At 54.5% G+C, this 19,330-nt stretch overlaps 1 protein-coding gene across 1 annotated transcript; it reads left to right on the forward strand.

Moving 5' to 3' along the window:
• Positions 1-3,472: 3,472 nt before the first annotated feature.
• On the forward strand, positions 3,473-4,798 carry KCNJ4 (potassium inwardly rectifying channel subfamily J member 4; the record flags this gene model as incomplete). The annotated part of the gene is made up of 1 exon (XM_080706128.1): positions 3,473-4,798. The coding sequence occupies one exon, from the start codon at positions 3,473-3,475 to the stop codon at positions 4,796-4,798; it is 1,326 nt and encodes a 441-aa protein (XP_080562254.1).
• Positions 4,799-19,330: the final 14,532 nt, after the last annotated feature.

Genomic DNA, 19,330 nt, shown 5'->3' on the forward strand with positions numbered 1-19,330 from the left:
TCTGGCCCTCCGCCTCCTGTGCCTTCTGTCTCTGGACCTCCTTGGCCTTGGGTGTAAAGCAAGGGCCTCAACCCCCCCCCCCCCCCGTGCTCCTCCAGCCATGGAGGGGGGGTGCTGACCAGGCCTGGGAGGCCACAGCGGGATGCGCTGCGGCGGGGGGTGTGCAGCAGAAAAGTCTCCCTGGAAAGCAGGTGCACAGGCCCGAGGCGCACTCGGCCTCCGTCCCCTCCGGCAAACACCCGCAGCCCTGGCTGCCGGGGCTCTGGGGAGGTGGCGCAGGGGGTCTGGGGCCCCTGAAGGGCCCGTGCTGCATTAGGGGCCGTGTCTGCGAGACCTGCTGGGTCTTCAGATCGCCGAGGCTCGCTGGCTCCCTTTGCTAGAGGAGGAACCTGAGGCTGGGGACACTCAGTGACTTGGACTGGGACTTGAGCTCAGGCCGGTGGGCTCCGGGAGCGCCTTGGCGGGGTGGGGGTGGAGGTGGGGCAGGGCTCCCCCTCCCCGGGATGGGAGAGGGAGTTTCTCTGGGGAGAGGCAGGCTCTGAAGCTGTTGATATCTAAATTATAGCGTTGGCGCGCACCGGTTACTGCGGCAACCGAGTTGTCCCGAACCAGGGAAGTGTATAAACATTGCCGCAGATGCACAATTAGATCAGGAAGAAGAATAAAGGAGAAAATAGAAACCTTCAGCCTTATATAATTCTGGGCCAAAATGTTATCAGGATCCCAGACCGGGTCCCAGCCTTGCCAGCCTCGGGAGGCCGAGGCACGCCAGCTCTGTCCCGGGGCCCTTGGCAGGGAGGGTGGATAGGGGCTCTGCCCTCTGAGGCCCAGCCGCTGTGCTCCACCCGACAGGTGATGGTCCTCCTCCACTGGAACAGCTGGGGAGGCTGACAGGCCCGGCCGGCCTCTCACTGGCTCCTGGGAGGCGGGAAACGTGGAAGGAGGGACAGGCTTCATCTCTTAGGACTCTTTTAGGTCTTGTGAGATAGGAGTCTGTCTTATTTTACTTTTTAAAATTATTTTTGGCATACTAGGGATTGAACCCTGGGGCCTTGTGCATACTAGGCTAGCTACACCTTCAATCCTTTTTATTTTATTTTGAAACAAGGTCTCACTAAATTGCCCAGGCTGGTCTCAAACTTTTTTTTTTTTTGGTGGTACTGGGGGTGGAACCCAGAGGCTTTCTACCTCCGGGTTATACTCCCAGACCTTTTTTATGTTTTATTTGGAAACAGGGTCTCACTAAGTTGCTGAGAGCCTCACTAAGTAGCTGAGGCTGGCTTCGAACCCGTGCGATCCTCCTGTCTCAGCCTCCCGAGTGCTGGGATTACAAGCGTGCGCCACCAAGCTCGGCGCTCCTTTTTATTTTATCTTGAAACAAGATCTCACTAAATTGCCCAGGCTGGTCTCAAACTTTTGAACCTCCTGCCTCAGCTTCCTAAGGACCTGGGATTATAAGCATGTACCACCACATCATGGCTGATATAGGGATTTTTTTTTTTTTTTTTTTTGGTACTGGGGATGGAACCAGGGGCATTCTACCTCTGAGCTACACCCCCAGCCCTATTTTTATTCTTTATTTTAATTTCTCACTGAGTGGCAGAGGCCCTCACTAAGTAGCTGAGGCTGTCTGCAAACCTGGATCCTCCTGTCTCAGCCTCCCAAATGCTGGGATTACAAGTGTGGGCCACCACGCCTGCCTTATTTTTTATTTTGAAACAGGATCTCACTAAATTGCTGAATTTTGCCTTGAACCTGCAATCCTCCTGTTTCAGCCTACAAGTACTAGGATTACAAGCCTGTGCCACCATGCCTGGATTATTTGTTGTTTTTTGTTTGTTTTTGGTACTGGGGATTGAACCCATGGGCATTCTAGCTCCTATACTCCCAGCCTTATTTTATTTTTATTTTGAAACAGTGTCTCGATAGGTTGATGAGGTTGTCCTTGAACTCATGATCCTCTTGTCTCAGCCTCCCAAGTACTGGGATTAGAAGGCTGTATACCACCCCTGCCTTTGTTTGTACTTTTTTTGTTTGTTTGTTTTTTTGGTGGTACTGGAGGTGGTACCCAGGGGCTTTTCTACCTCCAGGCTATACTCCCAGACCTATTTTCTATTTTATTTGGAAACAGGGTCTCACTAAATAGCTGAGAACCTCACTCAGTAGCTGAGGCTGGCTTCGAACCTGCGCGATCCTCCTGTCTCAGCCTCCCAAATGCGGGGATTACAAGCGTGCGCCACAGCGCCCAGCCCTGTTTGTACTTTTTAAAGGAGCCTCCATACAGTTTGCACAATGGCTGTACAAGTTGACACTCTCACCAGCAGTGCGAAAGCACTTCCTTTTCTTCACATCTTGCTAAAGATTATTTATACAATATCATTAAACAAAGTATGGTTCGGGAGGCTGAGACAGGAGGATAGGCTTTGGGGGGGGGCACGGCCTCAGCTACTTAGGCCCTTTGCAACTTAGTGAGACCCTGTTTCAAAATAAAGAATAAAAAGTAGGGCTGGGGTGTAGTTCAGAGGCAGACTGCCTCTGGGTTCCATCCCTAGTACTGCAGAGAAAGAAAAAAAAAAACTAAAATGTTTGTTTGTTTTATTTATTTGTGGTACTGGAGATGGAACCCAAGGGCATTCTACCTCTGAGCCACACCCCCAACCCTGTTTTGGGGGGCTTTTTTGCAGTAATGGAGGGGCATCTACCTCTGAGATATACCCCCCCTGCCCTATTTTTTATTCTTTATTTTGAAACAGGGTCTCAATAAGTTCCAAAGGGCCTCACAACTTAGCTGATGCTGGCCGTGAACCTGCAATCCTCCTGTCTTAGCCTCCCAAGTACTGGGATTACAAACCTGTGCCACCACGCCCAGCTCTTTTTTTTTATTATTGTTATTTTGAAACAGGGTCTTACTGATTTGCAGAAGGCCTCGCTATGTTGCTAAGGCTGGCTGCAAACCTGTGATCCTCCTGTCTCTGACTCTCAAGTACTGAGATTACAGGCATGCGCCACCACCAGGCCTGGTTTGTTTAATTTTATTGAAATCTGAAGAGCCTCAGGTGGCCAGTGGTGACAGTTGTGTAGCACAGGGGGACGCATGTGCGGCTTCTGAGGCACCCGCAAGTTCAGAGGCTGACTGCAGGGAGGTGAGCGGGGCGGAGCACAGGGCCAGTGGTGAAGGGCAGGATCCAATGGGCATCAGGAAGCTTCCACAACAGTGGGCAACGTGGAGCTGGAAGACAACCCTGAGAGGCACGGGGGGCTGGGACCCCGGTGGCCTTGGCTTCCTGGTTGGAGCTGGGCTGGCCTCGGAGGCGCGAGCTCCGCGCTCCGGCCTCCCGCGCGCTGTGGGGCGGCCCGACTGCTCATCCTGGGCATCTCTGGCGACTGGCGGCCCCGGCTCCCGGCGCTCACCTGTCCGGCTTCTCCCCCACAGGCCCTGCATCTTCCCAGCTGCCCACGCCGGCCTCAGGACATGCACGGGCACAGCCGCAACGGGCAGGCCCACGTGCCGCGGCGGAAACGCCGCAACCGCTTCGTCAAGAAGAACGGCCAGTGCAACGTCTACTTCGCCAACCTGAGCAACAAGTCCCAGCGCTACATGGCGGACATCTTCACCACCTGCGTGGACACGCGCTGGCGCTACATGCTCATGATCTTCTCCGCGGCCTTCCTCATCTCCTGGCTCTTCTTCGGCCTCCTCTTCTGGTGCATCGCCTTCTTCCACGGTGACCTGGACGCCGGCCCGGCGGCGGCAGGGGGCCCGGCGGGCGGCGGCGGCGGGGCGGCCCCGGCGGCCCCCAAGCCCTGCATCATGCACGTGAACGGCTTCCTGGGCGCCTTCCTGTTCTCGGTGGAGACGCAGACGACCATCGGCTACGGGTTCCGGTGCGTGACGGAGGAGTGCCCGCTGGCCGTCATCGCCGTGGTGGTCCAGTCCATCGTGGGCTGCGTCATCGACTCCTTCATGATCGGCACCATCATGGCCAAGATGGCGCGGCCCAAGAAGCGGGCGCAGACGCTGCTGTTCAGCCACCATGCGGTCATCTCGGTGCGCGACGGCAAGCTCTGCCTGATGTGGCGCGTGGGGAACCTGCGGAAGAGCCACATCGTGGAGGCGCACGTGCGGGCACAGCTCATCAAGCCCTACATGACCCAGGAGGGCGAGTACCTGCCGCTGGACCAGCGGGACCTCAACGTGGGCTACGACATCGGCCTGGACCGCATCTTCCTGGTGTCGCCCATCATCATCGTCCACGAGATCGACGAGGACAGCCCGCTCTACGGCATGGGCAAGGAGGAGCTGGAGTCGGAGGACTTCGAGATCGTGGTCATCCTGGAGGGCATGGTGGAGGCCACGGCCATGACCACGCAGGCCCGCAGCTCCTACCTGGCCAGTGAGATCCTGTGGGGCCACCGCTTCGAGCCCGTGGTCTTCGAGGAGAAGAGCCACTACAAGGTAGACTACTCGCGCTTCCACAAGACCTACGAGGTGGCCGGCACTCCCTGCTGCTCCGCCCGGGAGCTACAGGAAAGCAAGGTCACTGTGCTGCCCGCCCCGCCGCCCCCGCCCAGTGCCTTCTGCTATGAGAACGAGCTGGCCCTCATGAGCCAGGAGGAGGAGGAGATGGAGGAGGCAGCGGCCGCCGCGGTGGCTGCGGGCCTAGGCCTGGAGGCCGGCTCCAAGGAGGAGGCGGGCATCATTCGGATGCTGGAATTCGGCAGTCACCTGGATCTGGAGCGCATGCAGGCCACCCTCCCGCTGGACAACATCTCCTACCGCCGGGAGTCTGCCATTTGACCACCGGACCCTGCCCATGTGGCTGCCCACGAGAGCCTCTGCCCGGGTGGGATGCGGGGACGCCCTTCCTACGCTCAGGACAGAGCTGGCCCTGGCTCTGCGGACCTTCTGCAGGAAGGCGGGGGCTTCAAAGACTGGGGGACCCCTTCCTGTGTACTGCAGAGCCCAGCCCTGAAGGAAGGGCCCAGGTACTTAGCCCTGCCAGCCTGAACTCCCCAGCACCCACCCTTAGGTGGCTCTGGGCCCTGACCCTCCGCCCTTTCCCCATTGACCTTCCAAGGACGTGCCCCTCTCTGCTCTAGAACCTTGGGGAAGGCGGCTGGACTGCTGGGGGGTGGGCATCATGGGGTTCTGGGAGGGGAGGGGCGGGGCTGGGGGAGGGGAGGGCCACGTTTCTTTGCATGACTGTGACCTGTGCTCATGACTTTCTTTTGTAAATATCTATAAATGGAGTGAGGTGGAGATGCGAAATCCACCTCTGCTGTTTTTACCTGCAGGACACAGAGGTTCGGTCCCTCTCTGTGTACCCCCCTGCGCCGGCCCCTCCCTGCCCAGCCGGCTGGCCCTTCGAGGCCCCCAGAGCCAACTGTCTAAGCCCCTGGATAGTGCTGGGTTTGGATACAGAGGTGGGACCCGAGAGGCAGGACCAGGATCCGTCCCATCCTCTGCCCCCCCATGGTCCCTTTGCCCCCCTCCAGCCCAGATTGACAATGGAGTTTGTAACTATATATTTTTAATAAAGTATATGGTCCAGTAGGGACAGGCTGGTTGGAGATGGAGGGATGGGAAGAAGGGTGAGAGCCCCCGTGAACGCACTTGTGTGTCTGTGTCCGTGCTTCCCGGGCACTGCCCCCCGCGGGACTCCATCACCTGCCCTCTTCACAGGAGTCAATGGAAAGACATGAGTGGGCGTCAGAGAACCTGGGTCAAGCCAGGAGACATGGCGCACGCCTGCAATCCCAGCACTTGGGAGGCGGAGACTAAAGGATCGCAGGTTTGAAGCCAGCCTCAGCAACTTAGTGAAACTCTGTTTTAGATAAGGAATAAAATAGAGCTGGGGGTGTAGCTCGGAGGTAGAACACCTCTGGGTTCAATCCCCAGTACAAAAACAAATTAAAAATTAGGCCGGGCGTGGTGGCGCACGCTTGTAATCCCCGCGCTTGGGAGGCAGAGACGGGAGGATCACGCAGGTTCGAAGCCAGGCGCGTGCGCTGGCTTAGGAGACCCTGTTTCCAAATAAAAATACAAAATAGGTGTCTGGGAGTGGAGCCCGGAGGTAAAAGGGCTTCCAGGAACCCCAGTACCACAAAAATATATATATAAATAAATAAAATAAATAAATAAAAGAACCCGGGTCTGAGGCAAAGCTTGGACTTTACCTAGGGGAAGGCCCATCTGATTCACACACACACACACACACACACACACACACACACACACACACTCTGATGAGGCTTCAGCACACCTGTGGGAAGGACTCTGGGAGCCAGCTGGACACCTAAGCAGTCTACACTTGGCCTTGCCTGGCTACTCTGGGCTTCAAGTAGCCTGTGCTGAGTAACCCCCCCCCCAAAAAAAAAAAAAAGAAAAGAAAAGAGGAGGAAACCAAACTATGGCAACAAGGCTTTACTCCCTCTCAGACCCCTGGGTGGCCCGGGGCTCTCAGGAGCGTCTCTCCTGGGCTCACCTGGCAGCTGTGCGCAGCTGGAGTGTCAGCAGCTGGAGATCCTGGGGTCTCCCCGTGGGGCTTGGTTCCTCCTCCAGGGACCGCTCCTCCTGCAGCCGGCTACGGCAGATTCCTTCCTGGCGTCTTAGGTTCGGGTTCGAGCAGAAGCTGCAAGGCCTCTGGTCTCGAACTCGTACAATGACAGGTGAAGAATCAAACTCCGCATCTCGGGAGAGCGGTAAAGAGCCGCTGCTACCCCCACGCCATGCTCGCGCGAGGTCCACTCGGGTTATGGACGAGCAGGGGGCGTCTCTCTGGTCCTGGGACCTTCTTTGCCAAGGTGCCAGCTGCCCTGGAGCACACGGAGCCTGAGAGCAACCTCGCCTTCCAGGAGTGCGGCGGCATGGGGGACCGCTTTGGAATGACCACTCCAAGCCAGCACTGGCCAGGGCTCTGCCGTCGGTAAATGACTGTGTATCCCTCGTGCCTTGACACTTTGACAAGGGAGCCCCAGTCGGGCACGTTGCCACATGCTTGTAATCCCAGTACTTGGGAGGCTGAGGGAGGAAGATCACAGGTTCAAGTGCAGCCTCAGCAACTCAGGGAAGCTCTTAGCAAATGAGTGAGACCCTGTTTCCAAATTAAAATAAGGCTGGGGGTATAGCTCAGAGATAGAACACGCCTGGGTTCAATCCCCAGTACTGAAAAGAAGAAAAAGAAAGCGTGAGACTGCTTTCCTGGAGAGGCTGGCTCAGATCAAAGCCCCCAACACACAGCTCTTCCTCTAGCTCAGGAGGAACAGCGATTGCGGTCTCTTTGGGTAAATGAGGAGATGAGGGTGCCGGGCTGGCTGGGACCGGGGCCAGTGCTGGCAGCCCAAGGCACCTGCCTCTCCTCCCCACCCCCCGGGCCCCAAAGAGCGCACCTGTGACCTTCAGCAGCCTGAGGGCCTGCAGGGGCCACTTGGCCCAGAAAACACCTCAGCCGCCCAGCTGGAGCACCCCAGGCTCTCAGCCGGCTGCGTTCTCCACAGGGCTTGGGAGCCCAGTGAGAAGCAGGACCTCGGGAGGGCTCAGGCTCATGTTCTCCAACTGGGACCCGAAACACATTTTACAGCCGTCCACTCTGTGCAGGGCCGCCCTAAGAGATGCAACCCGGGCTTCCAAGGTCCTTGCCAAGTTTGCTCAGGCATGAATGGCCATCGCCCCCCCCCCTTTTTATGGAACTGGGAATTGAATACAAGGGCACTCTACCCCTGAGCTATACCTCCAGCCCAATTTTATTATTATTATTATTATTATTATTATTATTATTATTAATTTTTTGGTGGCACTGGGGGTGGAACCCAGAGGCTTTCTACCTTTGGGCTACACTCCCAGACCTATTTTATACTTTATTTGGAAACAGGGTCTCACTAAGTTGCTGAGAGCCTCACTAAGTAGCTGAGGCTGGCTTCGAACCTGTGCGATCCTCCTGTCTCAGCCTCCCAAGCGCGGGGATTACAAGCGTGCGCCACCACGCCCAGCCAGCCCAATTATATAATTATTTGTAAATAGAATCTTGCTAGGTTGATGAGAGCCTCACTCCTTTTTTTTTTTTTTTTTTTTTTTGGCAGTACTGGAGATGGAACCCAGGGGCTTTCTACCTCCAAGCTACACACCCAGCCTCCCAAATGCTGGGATCACAAGTGTGCACCACATGCCCACCTGAGTGTGTCACTCCTTGCTGGGGTTGTCCTTGAACCGACCAGGGGCATTCTACCCCCAAGTTACACACTCAGCCGGTGTGCACCACCACGCCCGGCTGCAACAGGTCGCTCTGGTCCCAGGCGAGGTAACCAGTGGCACCAGAGAGGAGCCTGTGAAGCAGGATCCCAAAGCCAGGGCTTTGGGAGTGCAAAGGGGGTGCGCCGGGCGGGGGCACGGGTGCTCCAGAGGCTCCAGGGGTGCGGCGCCTGCACACTGGCTCAGCTGCTGACTCACCTTCCCTCTCCCACCTGTTCCCCGTTCGCAGCCCTCCCACCTGCCTCCCGCTCCCCTGCAGCAGCTCTGATCTCTCCTGCCACTCGGGCTCCGGCTCCGGGTGGTGGATCGTGCATCTGGGGGCGTAAGAAGCTCAGATATCCTGCAGCTTGGAGTCTTGCAGGAGGCCAGCCCTGGGGGTGCCGCCAGGCCCTCCTTACCCCAGCCGGCCCCCACTTCAGTCCTGCTGGGCCCCAGGGAAAGCGGGAAGGGCGAAATGACCGATGGGGACACGGCAGGAAGAGGGTGTGGTGGAGCTGAAGCGGCCCAGCCCTCCTCAATCCCACACCTTGCACCTGCCCCAAACCCCACCAATCAGGCCAAATCCCTCAAGTTTTACCACAGCTTCTTGCCACTGCTTCTGGACACTGCTCACTTCATGGATTTGTTTATTTATTTATTTACTTATTTATTTATTGGGAGTACTGGGGATGGAACCCAGGGACCTTGTTTCAAAATAAAGAATAAAAATAGGGCTGGAGATGTAGCTCCCAGGTAGAATGTCCCTGAGTTCCATCCTCAGCACAAAAAGAAAGAAAGAGAGAAAGAAAGATCTCTAGCTGAGTGTGGTGGTACACACCTATAACCCCAGTACTTGGGAGGCTAAGACAGAGGATTGCAGGTTCGAGGACAGCCTCAGCAATTTAGTGAGACTCTTAGCAAACTAGTGAGATCCTGTTTCAAAACAAACAAAAGGCTGGGTGTAGAATGCCCCTGGGTTCAATCCTCAGTATCACCCAAAAAGCCCTCAACCCTGAAGGCTGAGAGGAAGATCAAATTAAGGACATCCTGGGCGATTTAGCGGGACCCTGTCTCAGAACATAAAAAGCAAGGGCTGGGTGTCGTTCAGTGGTAGAATGCCCCTGGACTCAATCCCCAGGATTAAAAAAAAAACAAAAACAACCAAGCTTTTCTCTTGCCTCCCCGTCCTGTGGCTTGAGGTAAGTAATTTCTCAAGTTTCTTTTTTAGAACTCAGGGGCTTTCTACCTCCAGGCTACACTCCCAGACCTATTTTATACTTTATTTGGAAACAGGGTCTCACTAAGTTGCCGAGAGCCTCACTAAGTAGCTGAGGCTGGCTTTGAACCTGTGTGATCCTCCTGTCTCAGCCTCCCAAGCGCAGGGATTACAAGCGTGTGCCACCATGCCCGGCTCAAGTTTCTTTTCTTGCACGGTCACCAGGGAGCTCTGACATGTGGATGTGCCCCTGTAGGGTAGAGACATCTGACCCAACCTCCCCGGGACCCCTGCCCCATCACACACACGCACACACACCAGTCTCCTGGTACAGCTGGAGGCTAGTCCAAAGGGTCCCTTACCAGAAGCGGTGCCCGTGACATGCCCGTGTTCCTGGGCAGCAAAGCCCCTGCCCTTGGACTTCTCGCTGGTCACCCTCAGCCTGTGAGGGAGACAGATGCTCCTCTCACCCCAACCTGCAGATGCGGAGGCTCAGAGGGGGCCTGGGTCTTACCAAAGCTCTTGCGGCCAGCCAGGACTGCTGCTGCTGGACTCTTCAGCCTGATAGATTGGCTGCCGGGGGAGGGGACAGGCAGGACTGGGGACCCCGGGCCGTGCAGGAGCAGTGAGTGATGGGGTTCCGGGAGCTGTGTGTGGCAGCTGAGAGGGCGGGGAGGCGCAGCCCGGACAGGCCTCCTCAGGGCATCTGCCCAGCTCTAGGTCTCCATGGCACCTGGAGGAAGCTAGACCAGGGAAACTTCTGGAAGAGCCTCGGTGGAGGTGGCGGGATGGGCAGACCGGTGCCTGGAGGTGGTAAGGACAAGGTGACAGGTGAGAGGAGGGAGGACACGGGCAATTGAGCACGCAACGGTAGAAACCAGCTGAGAAGAGGGACAGGCTATTTATGGCCGAGCCTCGGCGGGGAAGGAGAGGGAGAGGAAGGGCACCCAAAGGCCTTGCCATCCCCGGCAACCAAGGCTGGGGGACAGGGACGGTGGAAGAAAGCGGGCATCTGGCCCGAGTGCCCTGGCTGGCTTTGGGAGGGTCCTCTCTGGAGGGCCCCGGGGAGTTGCTGCCCCTCTCTATCATAAAAATCGGACGGATGACACCAGCGGCCATTTCTCAGGAGTGAGGACACACGCAGGCCCCAGGTCCCTCCTCTTCCCCACCTCCCATGGAGACCTGGAGAGACCTTCTCTGGGGAAGGCCGGCTTGGGAAGCACGCTGGCCCCTGGCTCCTCAGGGAGGAGGCTGTCATGGAACCTGCGTAGAGAGCCAGGAGAGGGGACGGACCTGGCGCCGTTGAGCAGGTGGGGCTGGGACACCCGCACCAGGCCTCCCGGGGCTCAGGCGGGTCTGTGACAGGAGGGTGAGGGTGACCTCCTGCCAGGGCGGCTTGGGGCGGGGGCATCCGCGGGGGCCTGGAACCCAGTAGGTGCCCAAGACACAGTGGCTCCTTCTGCTTGTGGAGAAGGTCACAAGCTCCTGTGGCTAGGAGCGGCCTCGGCTCCATCCAGCCCTGGGCTGAGTCCCGGCCCTGCCACGTGATGCTGCTTGACCTTGGACAGGCATCTGGGCCTCTCTGTCTGACAGACAAGGGGAGCCCCAGCACCCACCTCACAGGTGGCTGTGAGGACAGAGCCCCAGGCCCCCAGGCGGCTGCCCTCCAGTGCTGTCGTCTGCGCCCCTGCCTCCTACCCCACTATCAAATCCCCCATATTCTGCTTCTGCAGGGCTGAGGGGCCCGGCCTTGAAGACGCAGAGGTGACCTCTCCATTCTGGAGGGCAGTGGCCCCAGCTTGCCTGTGGCCTCCACAGGAGAGCCCTATCTTAGTTTCCCGAAGCTGGAGTAGAGAGGGGCCTCAGCTGCCGGAGGCCTCTGGAGGCTGCACCAGCCGCCACCGCCGCCCTCCCTGAACCCTCCCTGCCCTGCTCTGCTGCCCTGTCCAGGCTCCTCCTGCCTAGGCAACCGCCTGCCCAGCCGGAGTCATGGGCACTGAGAGATATCTGGTCTCATGAGGGTACTGAGGGACGGGACAGGGGCCCTGGCAACCTGGAGGGAGAGAGGGGGGAGGCCAGAGGGACTGAGAACCCAGGAGGGGAACTAGGGAAGCCAGGAGCTAGCAGCAGAAGGCACCAGGCAGGAGATTCTGAGACCTTGGCCAGGCTCCGGTCAGGCACCAGCACAGAGCCCTGAAGGGCCAGCTCTGCGGGGCGGGCGCTGCGGGCAAGTCACGCCATGCCTTCGACGCCCTGCCTGCCCGGCTCCTGGTTGAGCACAGTAGTAATACTGCCCTCGTTGCTGCTCCCAGAGTGCAGGAAGCACTTAGCCCAGCTAATGGCAGTTATTTTTAATCCTCATCCTTCAAAATTCGCTCTCAGTTGAGGTGCCTGGGTTGCTGGCTGGGCACCAGCTGACAAAGGCCGTTTCTAGCCATCGCCTGCAGTGGCCAGCTCCTGCCCTGGGAGATAAGGTGTCCTTTTTACAGGTGAGTGACCTGCCCGAGGTCCTGGGCTGGGCGGAGCCAGACCTCACCCAGGACTCATGATTCTGCAGCAGTGATGTCTGAATTGGGCAGGGGGACAGGGATGCTCCATCCAGTTCAGGGAAGGCTGCCCTAGCCTCCTCCTGCCGGCCCGGCCCCCATCCCTACGCCGCCTCGGGGTCCCTGCCCCACAGCGCCGCCGCGTGGCGGTCCCGGGCGCTGCAGGAGGGCGGGGGGCGGAGCCCTGGCTCGGCGACCCTGGCCCTGCTGGAACCGGGCTTGGCCTCTCCCACCTCCACACCTGCCCGCCTCCTTCACCACCCCGGCCCCAGCTCCCCGAGGGCGCCTGGCTGTGCCGGAGCGCCGGCCGCCGGCCGCCCGCGCCCTCTCCAAGCTCGCCGCTGCGGAGCTGGAAGCTGTAAGCCCATTTTACAGGTGGAGGCTCTGAAGGCGAAGGGACTAACCAGGTCGCGCGGCGAGGACCCGGCCGAAGGGTGTTGGGCGCAGAGGGGCAGAGAGACGAGTTGCAGGTGGGATTTGAGCCTCTCCTGGCTGTGACTTGCCCTCATATTTTGTTTAGGGCAGAGTTTGCAAAGTGCATTTTGCAAACATTATCTAATCCTCTCCAATCCAGTACATCCCATACTGAGCGCTTGAGGTCAGCTGCCGAGTTGAGGCGCGCTGGACGCGTCAAAGCCCCGCTGGATCTCAAAGGCTTGGCTTGGAAAAAAGAATGTCAAACCGAGTGTAGCGGAGAACATCTGTAATACCAGCCCGCGGGAGGCTGAGACAGGAAAATCACAGGTTCAAGGTCAGCCTCAGCAACTTTGGTTCTCAAGAATTTAGAGAGGCCCTGTTTCAAAATAAATAGTGGCACACACCTGTAATCCCAGTACTTGGGAGGCTGAGATGAGTGAATCACAGGTTCAAGGACAGCCTCAGTAAGTAGCGAGACTTGTCCACCTAACAAGACCCTATTTGTTTGTTTGTTTGTTTATTTTTGGTGGCACTGGGGGTGGAATTCAGGGACCTTCTACCTCCGGGCTACACTCCCAGACCTATTTTATATTTTATTTGGAAACAGGGTCTTAAGCCAGCTGAGGCTGGCTTCGAACCTGTGTGATCCTCCTGTCTCAGCCTCCCAAGCGCGGGGATTACAAGCGTGGGCCACCACGCCCGGCTGACCCTGTTTTAAAATAAAAATAAAGCCGTGCCCCTGGGTTCAATCCCTAGTATAAATAAATAAATAAATAAATAAAAATCAATATTAAAAAGGGCTGTGAGTGTAACTCACAGGTAAAATGCCTTTAGGGTCATTCCCCAGCACCCTCCTCCAACAAAAAAATGTGAAATATCTTAATACATTTTAACTATCAGTTGTATTGTTTAATGTCAATATTCATATATAGTGAAAGTATATATATATATATATATATATATATATATATATATATATATATATTGAGGTACCGGGGATACTCCGCCCTATTTTTTAGTCTTTTTTTTTTTTTTTTTTTTTTGGTACTGGGGTTCCTGGAAACCCTTCTACCTCCGGGCTACGCTCCCAGACTTATTTTTTATATATTTTTTAAAATTTGGAAACAGGGTCTCCTAAGCCAGCATGGCTGGCTTCGAACCTGCGTGATCTTCCTGTCTCCGCCTCCCAAGCACGGGGATTACAAGCGTGCTCCACCACACCCGGCTAGTCTTTTATTTTTTATTAATTAATTAATTAATTAATTTTTGTGGTACTAGGGATGGAACCCAGGGGCTTTTTTTTTTTTTTTTTTTACCTCCGGGCTATACTCCCAGACCTATTTTATACTTTGGAAACAGGGTCTCACTAAGTTGCTGAGAGCCTCACTAAGTAGCTGAGGCTGGCTTCGAACCTGTGTGATCCTCCTGTCTCAGCCTCCCAAGCGCAGGGATTACAAGCGTGCACCACCACGCCCAGTTTCACTGAGTTGCGAAGGGCCTCACTAAGTCGCTGAGGCTGTCCCCGAACTGCGATCTTCTAGTCTCAGCCTCCCGAATGCTGGGATTATAAGCGTGCGCCACCAAGCCCAGGTTTAGTGAAAGTATATAATTAAAACTAATTTCACCTTTTTTCTTCTCAGTGCTGGGGATCAAACCCAGGGCCTCGTGCAGGGTGGGCAAGCACTCTACCACTTGTCCAACCCGTTTTCATTTTCTATAATTATAAACAATTTAAATAGACGTGAAGATCGCTTCTGTGCTACGCATATTTTTACAGAGCATCACTGGGTTAGAGCGACTGCAGGTGCTGTTTGGGGTACCTGGGCACCTGCCGTTCTGTCTGGGATAGATGGCCCGTCGTACAAGTTAGGAAGCTCTTTGAAGAATCAAAAGCCAGGTGCGGTGATGCCTGTAATCCCAGCACTTGGGAGGCTGAGACAGGAGGATCGCAGGCTCAAGGTCAGTCTCGGCAACTTTGTGAGACTCTGTTTCAAAATGAGAGAGAGAGAGAGAGAGAGAGAGAGAGAGAGAGAGGAAGAAGAAGAAGGAGGAGGGGGGGAGAGGGGAGAGGGGAGAGGGGAGAGGGGAGAGAGCAAGCTGGGCATGGCACAAACTTGTAATTCCAGTACTTGGAAGGCTGAGACCAGAGGATTGCGGTTTGCGGCCAGCCTCAGCTACTTAGTGAGGTTCTCCACAACTTAGTGAGACCCTATTTTTGTTGTGTGTGTGTGGTACTGGGGATGGAACTCTTCTACCACTGGGTTACACTCCCAGACCTATTTTATATTTTATTTGGAAACAGGGTCTCTTAAGCCAGTGAGGCTGGCTTCGAACCTGCAGGATCCTCCTGTCTCCGCCTTCCAAGCGTGGGGTTTACAAGCGTGCGCCACCATGCCTGGCAGTGAGACACTGTTTTAAAATAAAGAATAAAAAAAAAAATTGGGCTGAGGGTGTAGCTCGAAGGTAGATGCCCCTAAATTCAATCTCCAGCACCACAAAAATAAAATAAAATAAAAAATAAGCCGGACATGGTGGCACACACTTGTAATCCCAGCATTTGGGAGGCTGAGACAGGTGGATCACACTTCATGGCCAGCCTCAGCTACTTAGTGAGGCTCTCTGCAACTCTGTGAGACCCTGTTTCAAAATAAAAAATTAAAAAAAATAAATAAATAGGGCTGGGGGTGTAGCTAGGAGGTAGAATGCCCCTGGGTTCCATCCCCAGTACTACAAAATATAAATAAATAAATAATAAATAAATAAATAATAAGATATAGGAATATCCGGGTTTGTGGCCAGTCTCAGCTACTTAATGAGGCCCTCTGCAACTTAGTGAGACCCAGTTTCAAAAAAAAAAAAAAAAGCTGGGTCTGGTGGTGCACGCTTGTAATCCCACTACTTGAGAAGCTGAGACAGAAGGATCGCAGTTCACGGACAGCCTCAGCTCCTTAGTGAGGCCCTCTGCAACTCAGTGAGACCCTGTTTCAAAATTAAGAATAAAAAATAGGGCTGGGGGTGTAACTTGGAGGTAGACTGTCCCTGGGTTCCATCCTCAGGACCACACACACACACACATAAAAAAAAAAAGAAAGAAAGAAAGAAAGAAAGAAAGAAAGAAAGAAAGAAAGAAAGAAAGAAAAGAAATTGAGCCTCTGCTTACTAAGGCCAACTGGTAATTTGGAGATAATTTGATGCATAAAAAGAGGGGGAGGCAATAAATTAATAAATTGTACTTCTTTGTCTGGAAAAAGTTCAAAATCAAAAGATTTGTCATTTTTTTAATGTCAGATAAACTAGGCTTCAAGGTAAAACATTTGTAATAACAAGTGGGGACTATAGAATTCCAGGAAGATAGAACGCTCTAAACTCGTATACGCCTGCTAACATTACCTTAAAATTAATAAAGTGAACCAAGGAGAAATTAACAAATCCATTATCATAATTAGAGGGTTTTTTATCTCAACCTTTCTGTGACTGACAGACACAGGAGATGAAGGAATCACTAAGGATACGAAGATACAAACAAAACAGATACTCGGTATCATTAGTAATCAGGGGGATGCAAATTAGAGCCTCAACGAGTCGGAATTTTACTCCCACTAGTTTGGCAGAAATCTCGAAGCCGAGCGGTGCCAGAATTGGCATCGCTGTGGACCGGCGGGGACTCGCATCCACTCTGGTGGGAGTGCGAGTTGGTTCAATCTCCTTGGAAAATAGTTTCGCCTTGCCTAATAAAATGGAAAGTCCCATCCTTCACTTATTATTTAAGGAGACCTCTATGGGCCCGCAGTGTGCTTCTGAGGGGCTGGTAACTTCTTTGGGTGGGCTGCTGTCGCCCTTTAGATTGTATGTCTTTTGGGCCCGGCGTGGTGGCGCACACTTGTCATCCCCGCGCTTGGGAGGGGGAGACAGGAGGATCGCGCAGGTTCGAAGCCAGCCGTGCTGGCGTAAGAGACCCTGTTTCCAAATAAAAAATATAAAAATAGGTCTTGGAGTGTAGCCCGGAGGTAGAAGGGCTTCCAGGAACCCTAGTACCACCACCAAAAAAAAAAATTAAAATAAAAAAATAAATTGTATGTCTTTTGGGCCGGGCGTGGTGGCGCACGCTTGTAACCCCAGCATTCTGGAGGCTGAGACAGGAGGATCACAGTTCGTGGACAGCCTCAGCTACTTAGTGAGGCCTTTTGCAACTCAGTGAGACCCTGTTTCAAAATAAAGAATAAAAAATAGGGAAGGGAGTGTAGCTCGGAGGTACAATGCCCCTGGGTTCCATCCCCAGTACTGAAATAAAAAGAGTGTTATTGAGGGAGGGGGCAAAAATAAGGGTACTTGCTCCCCCCGCCTGTTTTCATATATTTCTGGATTGTTGGACTGCTTTTACATAAGCTTCTGTGACTTAAGTGATTTTCTTTTCTTTTGTGGTACTGAGGATTGAGCCCAGGGACATTCTACCTCTGAGCTAGAGCCAGCCCTTTTTGTTTTTTTTTATTTTGAACCGGGGTCTCACCAAGTTGCTGACCTGCCACCCTCCTGTTCCATCCTCCCAAGGACTGGGATTCAGGTGTGTCCCATCATGCCTGGAAGGACTTGGATACATTTAATGACCCAATTAAAGCCAGCAAAGCAAATCACAGCCTGAACCACATTGACCTGGGACGGGCAAAATACTAGAGGGGTGTTTGAGGGGCCAGCGGGCGGAGACTCGGGGTCCTGAGGCTGGTCTGCTCATCTGCAAAACAGGCCCAGGGGTCTGGCCTGGGGTCCCGGGAGGGATGGGTGGATGAGCCGAGCTGGGTGTGGGGTGGGTGTTCAGAACATGGGAAGAGTGTTTGGGGGCCTGAGAGGAGGGGGCTGGAGGGAGAGAGGGGAGCAAGCTTTCTGCTGAGCGCGGGAAAGACCTCAGGAGGAGGCCATGACGGTGTCGCCCGGGGCCCAGGAGAACGGAGAGACCAGGTAAGGGGTGACCTTTGGCTGGGGGTTTGCGAACTGGGGGTTTGAGAAAGATGTGTTTAGCCAGCCGGCTTTAGGGGATGCTGATGCAGCTTTCCTCAGGATCAGCAGAAGAGAGGAGAAGGGATGACACAAGCTTGATTTGGAACGAGGGACAACATGCAAATATATGCAGAAATTATGCAAATGAGCCTGGCTAAGTGGCCGCTGGGAAGTGGACCCAGCTGGTGATTGTGTTTCCAACGCGCAGTCCAGAGCCACCTGTGACAGAATCACCTGGGCGCTCACGCTGGGCCCGGCCACCCCCAGACCTGCTGCCCCAACCCCGAGGTGCTGCCGCAGCGACCAGGGAGATCCCGGGGTACTGACTTCCACACCCGTGTGTTCACTGAGTGCAATCATGGCACTGTGTTATGATAACACCCTAGGATCTACGCTCACTATAATATACAATATAAACATTACAAACAGAAGTCTCCCTCTGCCTTCTCCACCCCCGGTCCCCAGAGGCAGCCAGAGAACCAGTTGCCCGTGTGTCCTTCTGGAAGCCTCTCTGTACAACCCCCACTGATTCAGACTCTGTTTATTTATTTCTTCCTCTGAGCTACACCCCCAGCACCCCTTTTTTGGTATGGGGATGGAACCCAGAAGCATGCTACCTCTAAGTTATACCCCCAACCAAATTTTATTTTTTATTTTGAAACAGGGTCTTACTAATTTGTAGAGGACCTCGCTAAATTGCTGAGGCTGGCTTCAAACCTCCTGTCTCAGCCTCCCAAGTACTGGGATTACAAGCCTGCGCCACCACGTCCAGCTACCCCCAGCGCTTTTTTTTTTTTTTTTTTTTTTTTTGGTGGGTCTGGGGATGGAACCCAGGGGCATTTGACCTCTGAGCTACACCTCCCTCCCCTATTTTTTATTCTGTATTTGAAACCGGGTCTCACTGAGTTGCAGAGGGCCTCACTAAGTAGCTGAGGCTGTCCGCGAACTGTGATCCTCTGGTCTCAGCCTCCGGAATGCTGGGATTACAAGCGTGCCCATCACGCCCGGCTTCCCCAGCGCTTTTTAGCTTTCATTTTGACTTAAAAAATTGTTGAATCTGGCTTCGAATCTTAAACCCTCCTGTCTCCGCCTCCCAAGTACTGGGATTACAAGCCTGTGCCGCTGCCCCCGGCTCAGGCTCTCAGCTTTTTTTATTGTGTGTGTGTGTGTGTGTGTGTGTGTGTGTGTGTGTGTGTGTGTGTTACTGGGGATGGAACCCATCTATCTCCGGGCTACACTCCCAGACCTATTTTATATTTTATTTGGAAACAGGGTCTCTTAAGCCAGCGCAATCCTCCTGTCTCCCCCTCCCAAGCGCAGGGATGTGTGCACCACGACACCCGGAGGCTCTCAGCTTTTGGCTGCGGTGTCTCGGAGTCTTAGAGCAATGCCTCTGGGTCACTCAAAACCACACTGTCATCTGCGTGTGTCTGTTCGTCCACACAAGATGCACTAGGAGTCTGCTGGATGCCAGCCATGCCCAACACTAGGGACGCCACGGCCTGCCTCAGGGCTGCCATGAGAGGGAGCCGTGCACCTGTGAAAGGCAGTGCTGGCCAGTGGTCAGAGCCAAGCTGCCCGAGTTGAACAGGAGTCCCCTCTGGCCGGGCGTGGTGGCACACACTTGGAATCCCAGCATCCGGGAGGCTGAGACTGGAGGATCACGGTTCATGGACAGCCTCAGCTACTTAGTGAGGCCCTCTGCAACTCAGTGATACCCTGTTTCCAAATAAAGAATAAAAATAGGGCTGGGAGTGTAGCTCAGAGGTAGAATGCCCCTGGGTTCCATCCCTGGTTCCACACACAAAAAAAATAGGGCTGCAGTAGGAGCTGTACATTGGGGGCAGAATGCCTCTGGGTTCAATCCCAAGTAACACACACACACACACACACACTCACACACACACACACACACACACATCTAATTTGAGC

Source organism: Muscardinus avellanarius, assembly GCF_963383645.1.
Source record: "Muscardinus avellanarius genome assembly, chromosome: 11".
In the NCBI taxonomy this organism is placed as follows: Eukaryota; Metazoa; Chordata; class Mammalia; order Rodentia; family Gliridae; genus Muscardinus; species Muscardinus avellanarius.